Here is a 23,562-nt window from a genome sequence, read left to right as displayed (position 1 = left end):
AATACTTCTTACACAGGATGCTCACAAAAAATTATAAAATATCTACCACCCACTCACAAACCCTGTGACAAATTCATAGCCAAGTGTGCAACTGCAACCCCATCCTTCATTTGAGAAACCTGCCTTTCACTAACCCTAACAGGGTGGGAAAAATTCCTATTCATCCTAACTCTCAAGCAGAGACTGCTTCACTGGCACTCTTCCTAGTGAAAAACAAATGGTTAGCCAAATTTGGATATTTTTTCAGAATCTCTCTTTTTTTCTATTTTCCTTTTTTTTCTACTTAGAGATTTGGTCAAGATGTCTGTTTCATTGGGAAAAAAAAGACAGATTATTAGGACTGACATATAAAAAAGCTTTATGAGGAAGACAAGATAAGTTGTCAGTCATCTTGGGCTCTTCTAGAAGCATTGGCTCTCAAATCCAAGTGCTACTTTGACTTTCAGCCATGTCTAAAATAACATCTATTCTATTAACAAAACACCTCAAAACCATTTAAAGCTTTTATAATATGTGTATTCATCTTATTTTTTTCTGGAAACATAAAATTTTTAAGAATAATACAATGTATAATCTTTCAAAATCATAAATCCCATTTTTGCTCCATGTTTCAAATATTTTGTCAGCTGGTTCACGATCTGCATCCAGTGTAGTCCACTGGTGACTAATCTCTTCAGCCTAGCACTTGTTTTTAGTGCATACAAGTTTCGTAGTGAATTCAGACTCTGATAGTAAAGAAGAATAAATTCTGAGCCATACTTATTGACCAGTGCTAAGACCATGACTACCTTTGTAAAACCTAGGTATTCCTCTAGACACCATAGTAGTCTCCTTCTATCTGACTTTGAGCCCTGTATAGTGTAAAGAAAGCTATAGTATAATTTTGAGAATAGTGATAAAAGAGCCCAAAACATTTTTTGCATGTCCCAATCAGTTTGGTTTTAAACCTGAGCATCCAGCACCAACAGTCTTCTGGCTAATAATATGGATAGAGTGTAAGTCTGAACTCTACTGCCATATTATGTATGGGCAGAAGCACAGCCTTCAAGCAGTATGATTGTCATATTTTGTTTATAGATATAACCATATATAGCACTAAATGCTACTGCTCTGTGTGTTTCACTGTTGTGTAATCTTTTTTTAAACACAGTGATTAGGTTCAGTAATTTAAATATATATATATATAAAAATTATATAATAGTTACTGCAGGGGAAAAAAAAGATTTTTTGGCTTCTTTAACGAAATATAATGGCCTACAGCAAAGCCTGAAACTTGTTTGCTGCAGGAGTAAATATCAGAAGCTTCTTGAATCATTTTCTTTTACCATGTCTCAAGAAAGGAAGCTAATGCAGTTTGAATCGTTGCTTCTAAAAGGAATTGACTAACGTCAGAGTTGGTAGTTTTCTTCAGGATTAGATATACAATTTACGAGAGCCCTAGAAAAGAAGAGAGATCAAATAGTGATTCACTTCTCCATGTGATATGGCTGCCTGAAGGAAAGTTCATCCCTGATGCAGGGTTCCCAATCTTTACTAGTTCACCAAACACTATGCTCAAGGCTGATGATGATTATGGCTGTCTCTCTGATAGTTCGTCACATCAGTGTAATTTTAATCTATACCTTTCTTATAAATCAGGGCCATCACGGAAAAATGGCTGCCCCTAAGTCATTTATATCCTCAGTGCATACACTTCATAAATATGAAAGTTTATGCATCTTATTATTTCTGAGTATGTTAAAAATTGTTTTTTGGAGAATTTCTTTTCCTGTTCAGTACAACTCCTGTATATTGGCAAGAAAAAAACACGACCTCTGGCTTAAAAATTTCACTGTGTTCTCACTTAAAACTTACAGTGTTTTGATATGCATTTTTTCTTCTTAAGGACTAAGAAAACACAAATGTGTATCCACTCAAGCTCTTTAATTGCCTCAGCTAAATAACTGTTTTTGGAAGCATCAAAAATTGTATCTACCTGAAGTCCTGTAGATCAACAGCACTAATTTGGAACAATACGGATTTGATTCTATATCTTTTTTTGGATCGAGTTCTTTCAATACAAATTTTGGTAAACCAAACAAATGTGTAAATTTTAAATTAACTGTGAGAATCTTTTAAACTAAAAAGAAGGGGGGGATCTATTTGAAAAGCCAAAATATTTCATTTAAAAATTCTTAAACATTTCAATTTTCATTTTTGCAGTTGGCATTTCAGTTTCAAAATAGAACATTTTTAAAGAAGGAAAAAAAAGTAATAAATAATAAATAACAATAAATAAATAAATAAGAAAAATTTAGCTAGAAAAATACAGAATGAGTTCATAAGACATGCAGCTGAGAAACTTGCCATTAAAGCTTTGAGACTGGGGCTATTTTCACTAACTGCCACTGACAAAAGCCATCAGTCAACATCTAGATCGAGCCCCTGTGTTACAGGAAGTACAAGAAAAAAAAATCTAAAATGGAATTCATTATTAATCATAAAAGGAAGCAGGTTTCAAAGCATAAGAACCAGAAAAATCAAGCTTTTTTTAACAACTTTTCTCCTGTGGAGATTACATGGTTGAGAGCTCAAATTTGCTAAACTCACACATTTGTAGAGACATTTTACAGGTGACCTGCTATGCAAAATGCTATTGCAATATGAATAAACCATAAGTTTTACAGAAACAACTATTTTCTTCTTAGCTTTTTTTTAGTTAATTATGAAAACCAGAATCTTTGGGGGGAGATTTATACCTATCCAGGTTTACTGAAAGAAGTACATTCTGCTACTTACAAAGAAAAGAAAATGAAGGAAACAACAAAATCATAGAACCACAGAATAGTTGGGGTTGGAAGGGACCTCTGGAGATGGTCTGGTCTAAGCCCCCTGCTCAAGCAGGGTCAGCTAGAGCAGGTTGCCCCGGACCATGTTCAGATGGGTTTTGATTATCTCTAAGGGTGGAGACTCCACAGTCTCTCTGGGCAACCTGTTCCAGCGTTCAACCACCCTCACAGTGAAGAAGTGTTTTCTTGTGTTCAAGTGCAATTTGCTGTGTTTGTGCCCACTGCCTCTCGTCCTGGCACTGGGTACCACTGAGAAGAGTCCAGCCTCATCCTTTTGCCCTCCCAGCATATATTTACAAACCCCTGGCAGTTAACCTATAGTCAATGATCAGAAGTTCTAAAACAATTATTTTTCCATCTGTGTTACACTACAAAAATTTAGGTTGTAGTTATTTACACTAAGATTCTTTGAAGTCAGACAACCTTAGCAAATAAAAGGACTCTAAAAGACGTATCAATTTACATTTCCAGAATGGTGTAAGGTGATAACTATATAAAAGCAATCATATTTTGGGGGATCCTATTTTGTGCTTTCAGAATTGCCTTGTATCAGTCAAGGATTGAGATACTTTATTCATGATTCTTTTTAAGTTTAACTTCTATACTGTATGTCTCAGCTGCTGAGTCTCCATATTAGCATTGTCATATGTACATTTCTTTTGTAAAAAAGAATTACAAGATTACTGCTGAGCAGTAATCATGAAGTTCCTATATCTGGAAGCTATGGCTGCTGCAAAGGAAATCTGAAAGGTCAGTCTGCCTAAAGCAAAGCATTAATATTACTAAGAACTACAGGGAGAAACCAGTATCACAGCTAGAAGGGTCTCTGCAGCCAGAGAAGTCTGCTGACAAAGAGCCCCTTAGGGAGCAAGTACAGAGTCTTTATCTAGTCAGAGTCAGCACTTTCAGCCCAAAGGGAAAGCCAGCATTACACCAGGAAAGGAACAAGCCTGAAACTTGACCACAAGGACCCTGTGGAGTCAGTGAAAACTTTGAAGAACCAGAGACACCAGTAGAGGACTCCTGAGGGTCTAGAGACATGACCAGAGCAGAGTACCAGGTAATGAGCCACAGCCCACACAATGGACACCTGCAGTCAAAACCCAGCAGAGAAAATATCAGAGTATCCTGAGGAAAAGGAAAACAAAATGAAAGAAAGAAAATAAATAAATAAATAAGAAACACATCTGGTTCAATAACTTAAGTGTAGGAAGTGTTCTAGCCTTAGCTACCTTAATTGTACAAGAGATTAAGCTGTCCTGCAGACTCAGTGCTTCCATGATTTATCTTTCTGTCATAAATAAATAAATAAATAAATAGATGCTCTAAACTTTGTGGAGCATGGTACCACCTGTATAGACAAATGTAATCATAAACACAGTCATAGCTTACAACACGTTACTACATTATTTGAAATAGAAATGTCTTTAGAAATGAGTAGACTATACAAGTAGAAGTACATATAGAGTATACTTAGCTGATCTAGACATTCATGAAAAATCATAGTTATCTGTGTCTTCATTAAGAAGAAACTGTGCAATAGAAAGAAGGATACAGTGGGAAAAGTATCATATTTTTTAAAAATCTCCTTTATAAAGCAGCAGGATAAAAAGCGTCCTGCCTGCATAATATCATTTTGCCTTCAATGAGCATAGATGCTTTCACTGAAAAGATCCACTGTGATCCACCTGATTCACTGGCAATCAAAGGCGTTACCTAATTTGTAATATGATTATTTAGATCATTGACAGTCATTCATAAGCATTACTTGGTTTCAACACATTTTATCTAGTGAAATAAGGAGGTGGGGTTGACAAAGCAAATCATCATGTGGCATAACTAGCATTGACACAGGTACTAAATAAGTGTAGGGAATACAGCAACATACTGAAACAAACTGTATCATTCAACAGATTACTGGAGGGAGAAAACATTGCCACACAATGTTACCCATAGTTTCTATTGGTAAGTTTTTTCTGTTTGGACCCAAAAATGAACTTGCCAAGTAGTTATAGATATTAAATGGTAGATATGGTAAAGTAGTTTAATAGCTATGGCTGAAAATGGAGGAGCTATCATATATAACATTGTTAATAGCACTCAGATAATTATTGCAAATTAGTCCCTACAGAACAATCATCTGTAAATATTCTTTTCTTTTCTTTGTTTGTTTTGTTTTGTTACCTTTATCATGAGCCTTGCAAATGGAAAACCAGAGCTGTCTGAAACCTGCTCTTTGTGGTTTGATTGAAATCATTGAATAAATTCCCTCTGGTGAATCCAGTCATCAGTTCATACTGTCCCCTTTCTCACCAGCCTTTAGCAAAACACGACTGGTATTTCAAATTTTCAGAGCTACCCATATGGCTAACATACCTCAAAGTAAACCCTATAAATCTTGCACATCTAACAGTGAGACAGATTAACTTCATTTTGCCCTACTTGTGACCATAACTCTTCTCATATGGAGCCATTTTCTAACAGAAAGAAGTGCTCTGGCCCCAGGAACCTCTCAAGTTAAAGCTCTGGCTAGATGCTTAGCTGGTGTACAAATATTCTCATACATTATATTCCCTGAACCTTGTTGGGATGCTGTTTTCCAAACCAAATATAATTCAGTGCACAGATGGGGCTTAGCTACTGTAAAACGTACAGAGCATATCAAAGCAGAAATTAGAAACATCTCCTAAGGATGGATAAGTTATTGGCTTTCGTTTCCTCTATTATCAAGTAAGAAGGAGCTATACTAATCCTAGTTAACTATATAGAAAATTTCCAAATTGCCCCTTTATATTCAACAAATATTTGTAGTGTAGTAGTGTGTAGTAGTTCATCATCCTGGTGTTTCATCAAAATCAAAAGTGGACAGAGAGTCTAAACTTCTCTTTCACTTACATATATCTTCATACCCTTATATCCTGTCTATATTTTAAGATCCTGAGTGGCATATATGTGCCAATCATTTTGTCTGACATCCTCTTTTGAAGTATAAGTTTATGTTACCCTGCCTAACTTCATGGTCAGAATGATTCTAAAATATCGTTTAGAATGATTCTAAAATATCGTTTAAAGAAGCAGGTGAGTACACAACCTACATTAAAATATAAAGAATTTGGTTCAGGTTTTTTGTGTTATCTTTTGCTGTCTTCTCAAGAAGAGAATGCAAGAATATTTTCTGCCAACTATTATAAATATTCAATATTTTTGAAGTGTTTTTATATAATGTAATACTCAAATGATTGCATTTTTCCAATATCAACACCATAATCAAACTACTACTCACATTTAGATGAAGCTGGTTAGTCCACTGGCCAATTACTTTGTATTCTGTACTCTTGTTGGTGATTTGATACTGAAAAATATCATAGCGTCCAGGAGCATCTCCATTTTCATTGAAGATAACAGGTGTTCCAGCACTCCCTAAAAAAATTAAAAAGCAATTAAGATAAAGACCTGTAAAGCAGTTTTCCAGAAAATATATTCTGGGGGAAAAATACTAATTAGAGACAGTTGATCACACTGAGCAGGTTCTTCTTAACGTAATGCCAATATGGTAATACATTCAGAAACCTCACAAAGAAAATGTGTGATATTATCATCACCACAAAATCTACTGTATATCTACCATGAGAGTTAATCAAAACAACCTAAAAAGATTATGTTATGCAATATTCTTTCTGTGCTACAGAACATTAGCCAACTCTGAGAAATCAGAAGTGGAAAACCTCCTTTTGAGTTGCAGGAGGGCATAATATCACTTTACAATGTGAATACAGTGCAGTGGGCACAAAACAGCAATCTTCTGAACTTCCTCAAGAATCACTCATAACAGACCTTGTGGAACAAGCATTTAAATCTGGTCAAAGTTAATGTGATGAGTTTCCAGCACTGACCACCTGTGTAAAAGTGTTTTATCAAAATAAAGTAAAGATAGCAGCTGTTTTTTGTTCTCTCCTCTATATATGGCACTGTCTGGCAGAAAGGTCCATCGCTGAAGCTGTCAAAAGTTATAAACTGTCAGTCTGTTCTTACTTTGATCAACAAAGCGTTCAAAGTTTGAAAACTGTATGTCCACCTCAGCAACCAAGCCAGCCAAATCAGAACACATAATGACAAATTCCCTCAAGCTGACATCACCTTCAAGGCTCCACACTCCCACTGAGACTTCTCAAAAATTACACAGTGAACGTCATATTCACCCATCCCCCAAATTCTTACGTATAGATGAATGACATTTATAGTTGAGGTCCACTGAAGACAAATTCAAGTAGGTTAAAGCTCTATTTCAGTGACTGAAGAACAAGATCTAATTTTATTCAAGAAAAACAATAAAAAAACCCACAAAGTTTTCTTATTTCTCCATAAAACAACTAAAAGGAGACTGTACAATTCGTAGTTCATTCTTATGGTATAAGATGGTAAATGTAGTACCTAGGGGTACTAAGTAAAGGTTTGCATCAGCGGTATCTAGAGAATACCAAATAAAGCATGAAGGCCTGCGTAAATATCATTCAGAAGTTAGCCACGAGAAGTGGGGATACATACCCCAAAATTTCAGCAGAAGTACTGCTTGTGTCTCTCTGTCTCCCATAAAGTATTTTGTTCTTCTGTTTTATATAACAGTTCTTGTGCAAAACTGACATCCAGTGAAATAAAGAGTGCTTTGAGAGTAGCAAGTGGCAGATAAGCCACCATGCCGCTTTCACAGTTTTGCCAGCAAAACTATGGCAGCAAAAATTAAATATGAACAACCACAGAACAGGAGTATAAAAAATTTATCTGTAACAAAGATTTAAGAGCCAAAGAACAGATGAGACACACACTTTACCGCCACAAAATTTTAGAAACCTATTTATGTTTTGCCCCCAATTACTTTGACAGACCGGAGAGCAAAAAATGGCAATCTACAATGTCCTGAGCAAGGAAATCATTCTTGACTGCACAAATAGCAGGTTGGCCCAATACATTTCTCCCATGAAACAAGCACATACTCAACACTTGTTGAGTATGGTATGAGGTATGAGTAGGCACTGAGGTAATGTTCAGACTATTACTCTCAAGTAGTGATAGGAGTCATCTTTCCATTCAGCAGCTTTTAAAAAACTCATGGAAAGAGCAGAAATCTTTTCCCAAGAGATGCAGAATGTCCTTTGTATCCCTTAAGACAAATGGGAATTTCAGACATTCTTACACTCAGCAACAACAGTGAGAATTTATAATCTATTGTTCTTTTCAGAAATGTCATGTACAAAAGAGACAGACTATTGTACAGGCCAGAACAATACTTCTTTTTGACACAGCTCTCAGCTAAAGCATAACAGGGCTTCACACTGTGCACCTCAGTCATCCTGCCATTCCAGCTGAGTACAGCAAGATCCCTCTCACATAGCAGAAGTTAAAACAACCTTTGCCAAGTTAATAAAGCTAAGCTTGTTAAACCCCAGAATTAGAAGATTCAGACCAAAAAAAAAAAATGCTTAGGATGAAAATTTACAGGAGGAACCTAGCATCCCTCTATTGAAAAACAGATTTTTAGAGGATACCATAACAATAGAAGCAGATTTAATAATGTACTAGTGATGTTGCCATAATTAGTAGATATAGGTAACAAGTGGTGCCAGACCATTATTTTCATCTGTCTGTCTAGAAATACATGTCTTCTAGTGCATTGTTGTTTTGTGGAACGCACCATCCAATATACCTAGAACAAGAAGGTAAGCATGACTAGGTTGTGCTAATAAAATAATTGGGATAAAATAAAATATTTATATAATCATGAAAGCAAAGCTTAAGGGCTGCTGAAGAAAAACAGCGGATTGTAGCTGGGGTTCCCAAAATTATGAACTGAAGATGGTAGCAGAAACTTTGAAAGTGCAAACACAGGATGGAATTAGAGGCCCCAGGGCTATAAATAAATCACCAATGGTTAATTACTTGTCCTAAAAGAATGTGAATCTCATCTGAAGAAAAATATACCCTGTTGGATGATCCAGATGAACTGTTTATCTGAGAATGGATAATCTACAAAATCAGCAGGTTATCTAATAAAATATCCAGCTATGGATAGTCCACTGAGCACATTTTCTCAAAGTAAAGACAAGCAGACCCTTCTGTGGAAAACCTGATCAACGCTGTACAGACGGCAGATAATTTAACTATGTGGAGAATCATCAAAGCTGACTAATTAATGTCGACTAATATCACAGGTGAAGGCACCACTAGATTCAGTGTATAACACTGTAAAAAACCTGCTTAGTTGTACAAGCGCCCCTTTTCTTGAGAGTCAGCTCTGCAGAACTGAGCACCCTTGATATCCTCTACTGCACTGTGCTGCTATGTATGCAAGCAGTGTTTCACTATCATTACAGGAAATTGCATGTTAGTACCAGTTTAAGATGTGTGTTTAATTGCTCAGCTTACTGGCCTTTAACTGGCTGCTAAATCTAAATGTAACACACTCTGTACAGAAGGTAATACAGACCAGTAATACTGAACTGAAGTAGTCAGCCCAGGTTGTATAAATTCCAGTTTATATAAAAAGATTTTGGGAAACCGCGCTGAATAGTTCTTGGATAGAATTTTATCCTAGAGAACAAGCTTGGATATCCTTAGGCACCATCATAGGAAAAATGTTATTTTTGCTTAGTTAAAATGTCTCTGTAATGCTTGTGTAGACCATCTCAGAGAATGTAATGCAGCCCATGGTTTTTTTAAAATCATTTCAAAATTTCATAATCATTTCTGTAATAATTTGTCAGCAAACATTTAACAAAGTAGTTAAAGAGCAAAGAGGGAACTGTGCCGTTTCACATTTTATTCTCTAAGTGGTTATGCTGCAATGCATCATCTTAACCCATGACTGACTCAGGTAATTGTATACAGTCTGTCACCATCTTAACTAAAATTTTAATTTATTCTGGATGCCTAAAACAGGCATGGTAGAATCTCAAGAAAGCTTTGATAAAATAAGAAAAATCATGTGTGAACTTTTATCTTTCTTTGAGCCAATATTTTCTTTTTTTTCCTTTTCTTTTTTTTTTTCCTGTATGAACACAGTTACTAAGTTATTTTGAGATCTATTTCTGAGGTCTATCTATGTTGAGTAATTCCAGAATACCTAAGAAAGTTTTATTTTTCTGATATGTCACTGTAGACTGATAAGTGGAAGGAAAAAAAATCAAATTCTGCAATGAAATTTTGTTCAGAAAATGTGCAAAATGTTTTGAGATCACACTTCTGCAGTTGCAAAGGTAAAGCAAAAGAGAAAAAAAAATAGGCCCTTTAATCTCCTCAGCCTGTAAAAGAACAGTCTAGGAGTTTAGCCTCATAGTTAGCATAGATAGGGTGGAAGTGCTCTTTTCCCTTCACAGGAATGGGTTAAGCAAAAGAGGCAGAAAGGGACGGGATATAGTGGGAAATATATGAAGACAGAGCTCCATCCATTCTACCCCATTAAAGACATAATGGCACAAAGGGATTGCACCATCCTGCCAGCAACGCTGTGGCTAAGGCCAACGACGGGCTTCAAAGACAGATAAAGAACTACTGAGCTGTGCCTCAGAACCAGTCTCCTGGGCTTTTCGAGTCATTAACATAGGCATTTGTCAACTGCTGGACATCATTTTAACAACTGTATATACTGCAAGAATGATGTGGTTGCCTAAAAGCTTCAGGGTCATTGCTATGCCGCATACCAACGCCTTTAGCACAGAAAGCTAACAAACAGGTCCTGCTTCAAAATCACTTCAAAACCAGACAAAATAGCTAATCTTCTATGAACCTTATAGCAGGATGTATTGTAGAACATTTCTGCTACTATCCATTTGAAGACAATGCATATCCATCAGTTCACTACAGCAAGAAAGAGTAAGTTACAGTTTATTAAGTCTAAAGACACAGTTACTTATTGTAGATACAAAGTAATAATCTGGTACTAAAAAAATATTCTTCCTCCTCCTTCCCAGTTTACAGCCAGCAGCATTAAAGGACTCTCAGTGTTAAACTAGCACATTAACTAAATATTACTGAAACAATGTGTCCGTGACCTCAGGGGTTTATGAGCCTTTCAAAATGCAGTTTAAACTAGCCAGAAATGTTATTTGGAGAAGAAAAAAAAGTAAAATGAATGAGGTTTATAATACAGAATCCAGGATGAGATGGAGCCCTTTAAATTTTTAATGCTTTGCAGTGTTGACAAGGAGGACTATGATAAACAGATATTTTAGGACAGGCCCTTTCTATGTTGCACTTGAAAATTCAGCTCCTCCCAAATAAATCCTTAAACATATATGTTTAGATACCATTAACATTCTTAAGTTTCTGCTCAGCAGCTACCTTATACAGCAGGTGCCTGCCTTCCTTATCAAATTGCAGTTCACATGGACCTAAAACCTCCCCTCTCCTAATGCAAGCTGCAATCTTAGTTCCCTGTGAGGTTACTGAGCACGCTTGCCCAGGTGTCTCCCGGTGAAGTTGTTCCCTTTGTCTCGGGAAGTGGAATAGCTGGAAGACTGGAAGTGTAGTGACCAACGACACATAAAAATGATTAACCTTTAATGAATCCTCAAAATATAAATAGTGGGGAGCCTTTAAAAACAAACTGTTTAAAAAAATTGAAAACTCTCAAAATAAATCAACAGCCCTGTTTTTCTTTTTTCCTATACGGAAACCTTTAATAAATAATTTGCTATTTTAGTACCTTAAAAAGTGGTTGTGTACGTAAGCCCCACAACTGTCATTTACAGAATATTCCAACTCTGGTGGAGCCAATGCCACCAGAAAACTTGCTATGGTATTTCACCAGATTTTAGTGTCTTGATATTCAGTTTATTTTCTAAAATGAAATAAAAAATTACTCAGGCTGAGTCTTCATCCTCTAAGCTGGTCCACATAGGCTGTCTCTCTGTTGTGAAACCCATTGCAGTCAGCATGGATTCAGGGGTATGTTTAGGTAAATGAAATCAGTCAGTTTAATGTACACTATAATACAGTTAACTGGTGCATATCAAAAACTTCAGAATGCACCATCTGCTATACCCATTACTGCTAGAATTCAGCTTTACTGGAAGGACCTTGGAATTATAGGATCATCTCTTATTTCATTAATTTATATAATTAGTTTCAAGTGTTAATAGTTATTATTATTATTAGCTTTTCATTTTAATTAGCTTTTAAAAAGAAAAAGTGACTACAGTGATCTACATGAATTAAATTGTTCTCTATAAAGTAGAAAAAGGAAGGGTAACCATTTGAACTTTCAGTACTTAGAATCCCACTGAAGAAGAACATATCTCTAAAATTAAAAAGAAAAATCCTCACTGATATGCATTTCAATGAGAGAAAAGAAATAGGAAGTTGAAATGGAACCAATGGAAAGAGAGAAGAATTTAATGCTTGGGACAAAAATACCAAAGAATTATAAACAATTAAGTAGAAGTAAGAAAAGCTAATTTGTGAATGTTGGGCTGGCAGACAGAGGAGGAATATATACTCTATTAAGTTATGTAAAGCTCAGTGATAAATGAAGCTATTATCTATCCCATCTCCATACAGCAGACATTTTAAAACAACGAACAATATGGTTACTAAAATAACAAACAGTGATTGTATTACACCTATTCAAAAACCTGAAAAGCCCTTTTTTTATGGTTGCCCTAAAACAGCTCAGTTCAGAATGGAGACAGTAAAACATTCTCTCTCAGAATTGCATTCAATTGCTATAAACATAGGCATTTAATGCCATTTTAAATACCCTAAGATACTGGTGACATTCACATAGCATATATAGAATATGCGATTGACAGAGAACCTATGGGAACCCTATGCCCTTCTGAAGCAGCAGCTGGAGGCCAGATGGATACCCTAAGGCATTTGAAACGGCATTAGTAGCCCATGTTTAGGCAACTTAATCTTACTTACCACAAGGCAGATTCTGGCTGTTCATGTACGAATGAACTAAACAGAACCAAAGGGTAACTGAGAGTGGTACGGGAAATGCATAATACACAGATTTAGGGTGTGTGAGATATAAATTATGGTGGTACTCACTACATAATGTTTAAAATAAATACAAAGCAGTACTTTTTTCAATCCAGAAGGTAACTTCACATTAGAACTCACCACCACAGGAAGCACAAACACATGATAAAACTTGCTCTAAAATGACTAAAATTTGAGGATGCAACCAGCAGTATAGCTATATGAAAAAGGGATTTGCCCCATCCCTCATTACTGTGTCTATCAGTGGTTATTAAAATAAGTGATCTAGATGCAACTCTAGTTCATGCAGTCCTTAAGCTACTAATTGCAAGAAGAGAATACAGGAGAAAAAAATCTTCTACACTTTCTTTCAGCTCATTCTCAGCTCTCCCTGCATGTCTGCTGTTGCCCACTCTCAGAGCAGTGCCATGCTGAGCGAATTTTGTTCCTATCTTCTTATGAGTGATCCTGGCTCCAGAACACAAAAGGGTGGAACTCTAGCTCCTCTTCTTCTTCCAGCATGCTGGGTCTAATAGCAGACAATATGTCTATAGACAATATGTTGTATATAATACAACAGTATCATGGATCTAAATTCATATTAAAAAAAAAAAAAAAAAAAAAACCTAAAATTGCTGGCACCAGTCCTGCTATGGTGACACAGTACAGTGAAGGTAGTTTTACATCTCCCAGTCTGGGCTGATCCCATTCATTGCTGCACAACTAGACTATGCCTCTGCTTTCATCTTTCCTCCCAGAGGTGGGGCAATGCTATGTGAATGACTTCTCTGCTCCAGGGCTAACTGGGGAAGGGAAGGAGACATAGACATTTCCGGCCTGGAGACTTCAGACTTTTTGCCTTCATCCCTGTTCACAACATCCCTCCTTCTCCCCAGCTAGGTGCTAAAGCAAACTGGGCATTAGCACTGTGGATTGGCAAAAATGTCTATGGGTCCTGGGAAAATAGGGTGAAGAAGGAGGTTCTAATAGGGCAGGAATTATGGAGGAACAGAAAAGAGTTCCTGTTGTGCCCTGGCCACATTAGCTTTGTTTTTCCACTCCTGGAAAATTACAGCCCTGGCCACAAAATTACATCAGAGTAGTTGGGGAGGAGGAACCTGGGAGAAGAGAGGGGAGAGAGAAAGAGAAAGAGAAAGGGCTTGCTATTCCCTGCTTGTAGCCAAAGGTCAGTGCTACCAGCATACTTGGAATAATCCTGCTTGTTTTTTCTCTCTATACTGAGAAAGTCTGTAGAAACAAGTTTTCTCATAGGTTGTTTTTGTTTGTTTTTGTTTTCATAGGTTTTCTCCAAACCTATGGCTTACCTTGCATGCAAGAGAAGATTGGTTTGGTTATACAGCTGAAGAACCCAGTAAGCCAAATAAATAAATAAATAAATAAATAAATGGCTTTGGAACCAGATATTATATGCAATGAGACACACAGCTGAATCCCTTAACAACAATGCTTATCACATAAAAATCAATGGTAAGATAGATATTACACTAGCTACATAACAAAACAGTATCAAGCAGGTATGACATTATCTGGTGAGTGTTAACAGCTTGTACTGAAAGAGGAAGTTATAAGAGGATGTTTAGTTCTTTGGGGTGACAATTATACAAAAGTGTAAATAAATGCAAAAAGTTTTGTTTGCATGATATTAGATAGTATCAAGTGTTCTTGTGTTGAAAATATTCATTCTAATGTTAGAATATATACATCTCTATTTTAAAAAACATTTTTTTTCTTTTTAAATGTATTTTGCAGCTCTAGTAATAGCAAGCACATTTCTTGTAATCCTTCTGAGAAGAGTTCATGGTCCTGATTTCTGACAAGATGAAAAGAAAATATGGTAGCTCTGTATCTTATATATGTTGGGAAGCGAGTGGGAGCAAAACTGTGAGAAAACTTTGCCACAGACATAACAGTAACTCATTTGTTTGAGTAGTGCCAAAATAAATAAATTTCAGGTAAACATGTATTCCTTTACAGAATCACATTCGCATCCAGGTCCAAGTAACATAACCATATAATAGATGTCTAGTTTAAAAGGGTCCTTATAACATTTATTTCCATTTCCAAGAATTTACAGGTAAAAAAATTCTTCCAAGCAGCGTAGCTGTCCAGTGACATAGGAAGAGATCATGAGAGGTCAAGGGAATGAAGGGTGTCCAAGAATTTCTCCACTGGCAGTTTTTAGTTGTCAAAAACTCTAATTCACATGTTCTTAAGAAGCAGACTGCAGAAAAGTGTGGACCTTTTCTGACAGTCCTTGCTTATCTGATCTGATAGAGCACTCCCTCCTGACCATGAATCTAGCCATCAGTTTCACTCAGGTTATACAAGGACACACCAAGACGGAAGCAAGAACTACATCTCATGAAGAGTTAGGGCGCACGCTGCATGCATCTGGTCTCTAGTTGCAGGAGATACTGAGGATCCTTATTCTCCCTCTTCTGCATCTTACAATTTCCATTTTCCCTGCTTTGTCCTCCTCCACCTGTATCTGTATCTTTCACATTACTGGGGGGAGGAAGGTCCATGGTGCTTCATTTTTTTTTCTATTTCTTTTTTTCTATTGCTGGAAAGATATACTTACTTCAGGTCTAGTGACCTATTTTTGTCACTGAATGCATAATACTTTCATTGGGGTCACCTGCTATGTTCAGCAGTACAGCAAGTAGGTCCTGTGCTTTAATCAAGAACAAAACATGTTGTCTTCCTGGATTAATGTTCATATGACATTTCAGAGCACTAGTCCTACTACAACAGCTATAAATACAAATATCCATTTATGTCTCCTTCTCTCTCATTATTTTAACCTTACAAACAGGTCTGGCTAAGGTTTTATATGAAATTCTGATTTTATAAGGCTCTGGTGTTTTGCTTAGGTAATTAGCTTATTTCCTCTGGCGTAAGCATGTCTGTTCAGTCCTACTACTAGGTATGCTTGCAGCATAGTTTCTATTCTGAGTCTTATATTTGTTACTCTGAAACTTTTCAGGGAAAAGCTTATCAAGCAGACAATTGCCAAATATCTTCCAGATGATAGCAGAATTTTCTGATCAGTTTGCAGTTCCTGAATATGGGAAGGCAGAGGCGAGAGTTACAGCTCTTCCACTTCAGAGAGTACTTCCAGTCTCAACACTTATTTTGGGCAAGCATGAAAACTTGCCAAGCAGACACATACACACTCCTGTGGACTTCTGAAGTTGAAAAGACATTGAAATAACACATTTCAGAGAAAGAAACAATTTCTGTGAATATCAGCAGCTTGCAAGTGCTTGCACTGTCCCAAAGAGAGAGGTTTCTCCTCTTTTCACTCCAGAACACCTCTGGTACTAAAACATCAGGGAAAAGATATATGGAACTAAATGAAAGCCGTGCCTAAATGAAATTAGGGCTCATACAAGGAGGTGGATCAAGGAAAAGAGAACAACACATTACTGCAGGGAATCAATGCAGAGATTGCGGTATTCAGGAACCAGCTGAATTGAGAGGAATGTGTGTAGAAAAAAAGAGTATCTGAAGAATCATCTATGTTCCAGCTGCTGTTGCACGTAAGTTTAGGGAGATATTCACTTCCTCAAAAAGCTCTTCTGTACTAATAGATTCCTAAGGCTTGGCCAATCAGATGCAAATAAAAGTAGTTTTTCATAGATGACAGCTATTTGGTGGGCAAGACTGCATCATGGTGAGGAAACTATTGTCTTTGGAGCAATTGTTAAAATAGCCAATAATAATTTCCCCTTAAAAAGGAAAGGAGGGAGCACTGGGTAAATGGCCCTGCTAACAGACATCATTCCCAGTACAGGGACTTCTGTCCCAACCTCCAGCAGTAATCTTTATTTGCAACTCTGTTTCTGTATCTCTCTGGAAGCCCCCATCTGATGAGCTTGCTGTTCTGCAAAGTAGGGCTTTCTACTAAGTTACTCTACACTAAGCTCAGTGATTGTACTGAGCTGGTTGCTGGGCTTTGACACAACTTGTGTTATCAGCCTCTTTTTCACCCCCTTTTTTTTTAAGAGAAAGATTGGAATCAGAGGGAAGCTTACAGTCACTCCCTTCTCTAACTTAAGCCATGATCACAAATCTCAGATGCCTAAATGTGATTTGTCAATTTTATCATGCTAATTACTGTCACATAATGACTGCAGTATTTAATGTCTAAATCTTGATTCTTTTTCCATAAATTATATATTGATAGAATAAAAATGAACAGAAAACAACAACAACAGAAATAAAAATAATGTCACCTAATTATAGTTAAATATTGGATTACAAAGGAAACAAAGGAACTAAACAAATTTTCCCTGTAAGCCTTATACAAAGTGTAGTTGATTTAGTTCCCCTCCCCCCAAAAAACGCCACAGCCAAAAGCCAAAATTCTGAGGACTTTCTGAAAGTGCATAGTCAAATTCAGATTCCTCAAAAAAGATACCTCTGCATCTGTCTCATTAGGACTGTCATCAGTACACAGACATTAGTCTATTAACATTTATTTAACAGACAGTCGATACATAAATGCAATTTTATTCTGTGTCTAACCCAACTCCAATTAAGATTTTCCTTCACAGGCATCTTAACATGATCAATGTAAGGCCAGTGATCCATTGAGCTACTTTATCTTATTAAGCAAGATCATATTTGACATATTAAGCTACCTCTTGCTGATTCCTGAATGCAATAAGCTGTGTGATAATTAAACAGGTTAAAAGTATATTAGGGAATTTTCTAATATTGATTTCTAATAGTTGGTAGAGATCACAAAAGGCCTTCTGTCTAGTGCTTCAGCTGGGACCTCAACTCAGATGTTTAGAGAGGACACAACACTAAGAACTGTTAAACATCCACAATCTATTCTGTACCTAGATTTCTTTTATGCAGTCTGCATTGAAAATGAACTAATCCACATAACCATACACACACAGAGCTTCAGGTCATGCTTCAGTTATCACAACACATCTGAAGAGAGGCATCAGAGATGTCCCTGTCTGAAACACAGCTTTATATTTTCCAGATTTCCAAGGTAATGTTATTTCAGTCTCATGACCTTGTCATGTCTTATTGTTTGATGTTCCTAGAATGTAAAACAGTCTAATATAATTCGCAACGAATACTTCATTATTCATTCTGAATGGTATTACCTTGTGTCAGAAAGAGGGGGCAGACTTTACGGAGCAGCTACTGAGAAGTCTGAGGTGCAACAGTAAGGAAAAAAATACTTGAATTTCCTGAGTCCTTCAACTCTACATGGCAAATAACAAATCATTTCTGTTTTTTATTATCTTGTTTCTTTGTAATTACAGCAACCATCAGTGAATAACTGGTGCCCTGTGATAATTTACTGTGTTGTCATGGTTATTTCAGGTAGAGTTATTAATTTCCAAAGACGTAAAACAATGCAGATACTACATCTATAAAACATTTAAGAAGGCACTTCAATTTACAGTGATTTTCAAGCACTTTATAGGTCACAGCTTTACCAAAGAGCTGACTTAAATTTTGAAGTGCAGTCATTTAATACATCTATAATCAATATACTCACTCTCTACCTGCCACTTGTTAAATATCCCACTGTAGGGATCATACTGACTTTTTCTTGCAGTACTAATCTTGCAGTACTAACTCCTGGGAAGCCTATATAGCACAGTCTACATTTATTTTATACATTTGGGATGTTGTGAGAAAATATATCTGAATTTTTTTTTACTAACTTATTTGCCTAGAATAAAACCAAATTATTCACCTTTTTACACAGAGCACATCAGAACTTACTGAGATAAACAGGTAAGTAATTTACTTCTATTGAAGACAAATGAGTAATTTTTTTTAACAACATAATAAATCTATAAGAGATTATATACAATATATTCTCTGAAGGGCTGATCTCTCTATTCAGATAAACTGATGATACGTGTATTTCATTAACACATTTCAAAGACACAATACTTTATTGAGGTTAGTGAGTAACACAGGCTACCCTGAGACTATGAGTTCAGAAGACTGATACAACCCAATCTTGTCCACTGCTATGAGACATTCACAATTCAACAATTACAAATAGAAATACTAACCACTAGTATTACCAACCCCTGAAAATTTATGGCTAATCTTACAATACTTCTAGTTTTGGATCCCAGATCCTTGGTCTATTTAAACATGGGATAATATTTTCAGCTTTTTTTAATAAAATTGTGGGTCCTCAGGGTTGCAGAGAAAAGCTTTCATATGTAGCCAAAATGCAATTCAGAAACCAGATGGTGCAAAAGAATTATTCCAAAAGTATTTTTCACCTTATAATTTAAAGCAAATCTTACTTCTTTGGGGGCCTGACTCAAGACATTTGAGCACATAGTAGTAGAATACTTACTTATACTAAGCTATATAATGAAAAATACTTACACTAGACATCCTTCAAATCTTGCCATTATCTTCCCTTCATAACTAAAATATTTAATGATTAAAAGACATATTGATCAATCAACTCTGGCTTCTTCTTTCAGTGTCATAAGGAAGACATAAATCCTGTTTAACCAGTTATTTACATCAAGATTTGCATTGTGAAAACAGCATAAACTTAACAAAAAATTATCAATGTATTTGGCTCAAAATTTACTGTTTATTTTTTATTTTAAAATTGCCTGATTGTAGCTGATTTAAATGTTGGTAGGCCTATTTGAATCTCTTGGATTGTAGGCACCTGATGAATTTCCTGGAGATGAGATTGAACATGTAGATCTGGCTAAAGTCATGGCTAGCAAAAGAGCTGACTTGGCAATGCCAAAAAAACCCCAACCTATATTGCTCCTAGTGCATTGTGTGTTTTTTAATGATCATGACCAGGTTTGTGTTTTTAAACATTTCAGTGTAATCTACTGCTTTATGTGCTAACTATGATTTAATATGAAGATTCAGCTGTTACCATGAGTTATTTCAAAGACCACATAAAAAAATTGTCAATTGTAGATCTACTTGGATAAAATAATTAGATCATTCCTGGAGGTGGCTGGAGGAAAAACTATAAAATTTTGTTACTGTGCTAAATATATGTAATAGGGGCCTGACAGAAACAAATATGAAAAGGTTCTAATTTCCTTTTGCTTATCGAGAAAGTTGGGCCATTGGTCCCTGTATGGATAAAAATCAGTATTGGACCGACTAGCCTTCAGACTAGACCAAATCCTCTCAACAAATTTTTTTGTCCTTATTTTGATGTGATTTAAAAGACAATACAAACAAAATATGATCATTAATGGGCATTTCTGCTGCCAATACACTGAGCAAGTGTGATGGGACTCATTCTACTATACAGCCTGTGCTAATTATTACAGCTCTCACAAGCTTCAATCACGATAGCATATGTGTATCTATAAATGGAATTAAGTCCAAAGAGCTTAAAATTTAGGATTTGTTGATCCCATTGTATAAATATTTCAAGGAACTTCAGCTAACACAATATACAACCCATATTTGAGAGATTAATTGCATTAGTTGATTTCATAAAATGATGATTTACAAGCTAATTAATTCCCCCAAAAGCCCTAAAGGACAAAATTCCAGATGCTCATCATGCATCAACTGCCAAAGACATGTAAAAACTGCATCAAGGAAGGATCATACCTCAGAAAAAGAATGCTGTGTTGTTACCACAGCCTTTCAAATTTCCTCTGCTTTTTGTTACAGTAAAAGCTCCATCAGTTCAGCCCACTCAAATGTTGCTGCTTTCCACACCTGTTTCACATACCCTTAGAGCAATGGCTTTTATCACTCACCAGAATTCCAATAAAATAAAAGCAAGGTGAGTTCCTGTTAATAAAACATTACAACGCTTTTTCAAATTCTTGAACTAATATTTCCTCTGCAGTTATCTGGAGCTCTCAGATTTGTTTCCATGAGGAATAAAGTTGATTATATGAATCATATAGTTGCAATCCTACTAAATTAAATGAATAAGTAATGTACATAAAATCCTGTTTTTTTCTGAAATGCATTTTGCTAGTTCTACAGCTCAAGGAACTCTTAGGTCATATTTATAGCTGATTCTCCAAGCACATCTACACAGAAAGATATCCTCAAAGCTACTTCGGAGAAGCTAGCATGCCCACATAATATTGTGCATTGTACATTAGCAGCACAACCTCCAAACAGATACAGCTGAGTTAGTTTAGTGCCAGGTCAGACCCAGCAGGCCCATGTTTCAGCACTGGTGCAGTGCTGGTGCTTCCTCAGTCAGTTAGCTAAAACATCTCCTCACTGCAATCTACAGCACAGCCTGGGATTTGTCTCTACTGTCTTCACATCTCTTAACATCACTTAATAAAAAGTCAAGCTATTACAAATCCTGCTGACTTCTGTCCTCCTCTCAAAGCTCATGGCTCAAAGTATACTATCAAAGAGAATCACTATTTCTCCTTAAATGAATGAACTGTAGAAAAACAGCAGCCCAGTGAAATAAAACCAGTATAAATCTTTTTTTCAAGAAGCCAGATACGCAGGCTCTTCACTGTTTCCTCAGCTCCTCAACTCAAGTACCTGAATCTATGTCGGAAAGGAAGAAAGACCGGACATCTAAAAAGGATGCCTTTGAAAAGTTGTCTGTGGAAGGTTTCTTTTAGAAAAGGATGTCCAGTACACCTCACAGGCTTCTCCAGCGCAGGAATTAAACTCATTGGAGTAGCGCATGACCTCTTACTTGCTATTCATGACAGCCTTTTCACCTACATATAAAAGGTGTTACTTACAAATGAAACTTGTATATCTGGCCTCAGCAAGGATTAAATTTTCCAAGCAAAATATTGATTGATTCGTCATAGCTCTGCACTATCCTGCTTTGATATTTGAGTGTAGTCTGCAACATGTACAGCATGCCTCCAAAACTATTCACTTTCCTTCTCATGGCTTACTCTTTTTTATTTTTTTTTCCTGTGATTTATTCCCAGAATGGTTACTGTGACAAATTCCCTACCATACTGATTAAGAACTGTACCCACCGAAATCTCCTGTTGAGCTACCAGAAAGACTTTGAAGACGACAAGCCCTTGCTAGCACTGTCAAATTCTTATAGTACAGCTCTAAGGCAAAGATCTGTCCAGGAAGACCTCAGGCCATGGTTTTTGTCATGATCATAGTGTATTTCCAGTCTAAGGAAACAAAACCTGGCACATGGTGCCTCTACAGAAGGGTGTTCTAAGCTACACTACACAAATTACCCGGTCTCTCTGTGCTCTGTAATGGATAATGCCACAGGTATTGCAACATCTCCAACTAAATGCCAGTTATAAAGATGTTATTTTCAACAAATTCTAAAGTCCATGGTGCATTCTCACCTGTACTCTGAAAGGATTATATGCAGTTCTATAGGTTTTACAGGTTTTCTTACAATCAGTGTGAATATTCCAGGTGTTCAGGTGCCAGACTGAGATTTTCACCTCTCTTCTTGCAATCAGAGGAACGCACATTCAGGTGTCAAGGTTCAGCTGGTCTCACCTGGCAGTTATGCAACACTGTCCCTCACGCATATAGGATGACATTTCACATTTTGTCTTCTGTTCTTTTTTCACTGTCTTGCTGTGTGACATTTTGTATTTTAAGAATATTCAATCCCGTACTGATCATTGCATTCCTTTTACACTCTGCTTTAAGTTCTTGTTCCTTTTTTTCTTTAGAATGGCTCTCCATTAGAAAAACAAAATCAAATCACAGAGTAGGGGTCAGCTTCTGAATAAATAAGGGGATAGGTGAAGTTTAATCATCAAAATTATGGGTTGGTTTCTTGAGATAAATTATCTTGAAATTCATGCCCCAGACTGATTTCCCCTAGCTGATGAACACGTTTGAATGAATGGGGAATGGTGCTGCACTGAGCAAAGCAAAGGGTAATAATTTCTGAAAGATCGCTCGTGACCCTTTCAAAAATGTGTCCAGAAAGCTGGCTATTCACAGTATCATATTTTAAGCTTAGTTCAGTGAGTAAGCCATTAAAGTAAAGAAAAAGAAAAAAAAAATCTTCTCCCAGTATTTTGCAAGAAGGTACTTATTATATTTGCCAGTTCATGTTATGAAATTGTCATTGTGAAGATTCTTTTATAAAATATAATCCAACATATTAAAAAGGGTTCTGATCTTTTAGACAGGCACTCTACTCCCTACAGCTACAATAAGCTCTATAAAAGACGGTTTTAATTTGCTTCAGTGAAGCTATGTATGAGAACTGAAAATCTACCTCTGTACCCACCATTCCGAGATTCAGAATGTATAATGAACAACACTTAGAGGAGTAGTGCAGTTGTTCAAAATACTACAAAGAGAGCATCTAAGTCTATAATGATTATTTCCTAATACAGTGACCTAAATCTAATCAGTAATGCTTGGTAATATATGAAAACACAGTCTTTACCACCTGCAGCTACATATCTCATCTGTGATATGTTGCAGGCATTTGACTCTAAGTCCACTCTAATTAATCACTTTCTGCTCATCTGAATATTCCTTGCTATTCAGAGAGAGTATTTCTTTCTTGTAGGTCAAGAACTTCACTGAAGTCTAAGGAATTTTGGTCATTTAATTCTGCAGAAAAGATTTCACCCTTTATCTTTATACTGTCATGAAATTTAAATGTTAAAAATACAAAATTCTGTGCTGTCCTTAAGAATTGCTTTATTTTCATGGTGAGAAAATAATACTCTATAGTAGTATATTCTAACTGTAAAGATGTTTGAGTATCATTGTCATTATATAAATAATGTCAGCA

General features: G+C 36.2%; 1 protein-coding gene across 6 annotated transcripts in view; it reads right to left on the bottom strand.

Moving 5' to 3' along the window:
- The window catches only part of GRM8 (glutamate metabotropic receptor 8), a 348,208-nt gene that overhangs the window by 60,803 nt on the left and 263,843 nt on the right, over positions 1–23,562 (bottom strand). For all 6 annotated transcript variants that reach the window (XM_064506654.1, XM_026113069.2, XM_026113070.2 and 3 more), the window contains one exon: positions 6,112–6,248. In XM_064506654.1, the coding sequence (XP_064362724.1) occupies positions 6,112–6,248 (137 nt within the window). The remainder of the gene's footprint in view (positions 1–6,111; positions 6,249–23,562) is intronic.

This window comes from Dromaius novaehollandiae, chromosome 1, assembly GCF_036370855.1.
Source record: "Dromaius novaehollandiae isolate bDroNov1 chromosome 1, bDroNov1.hap1, whole genome shotgun sequence".
Lineage (NCBI taxonomy): Eukaryota > Metazoa > Chordata > Aves > Casuariiformes > Dromaiidae > Dromaius > Dromaius novaehollandiae.
This window is presented reverse-complemented; position numbering and strand designations above follow the sequence as displayed.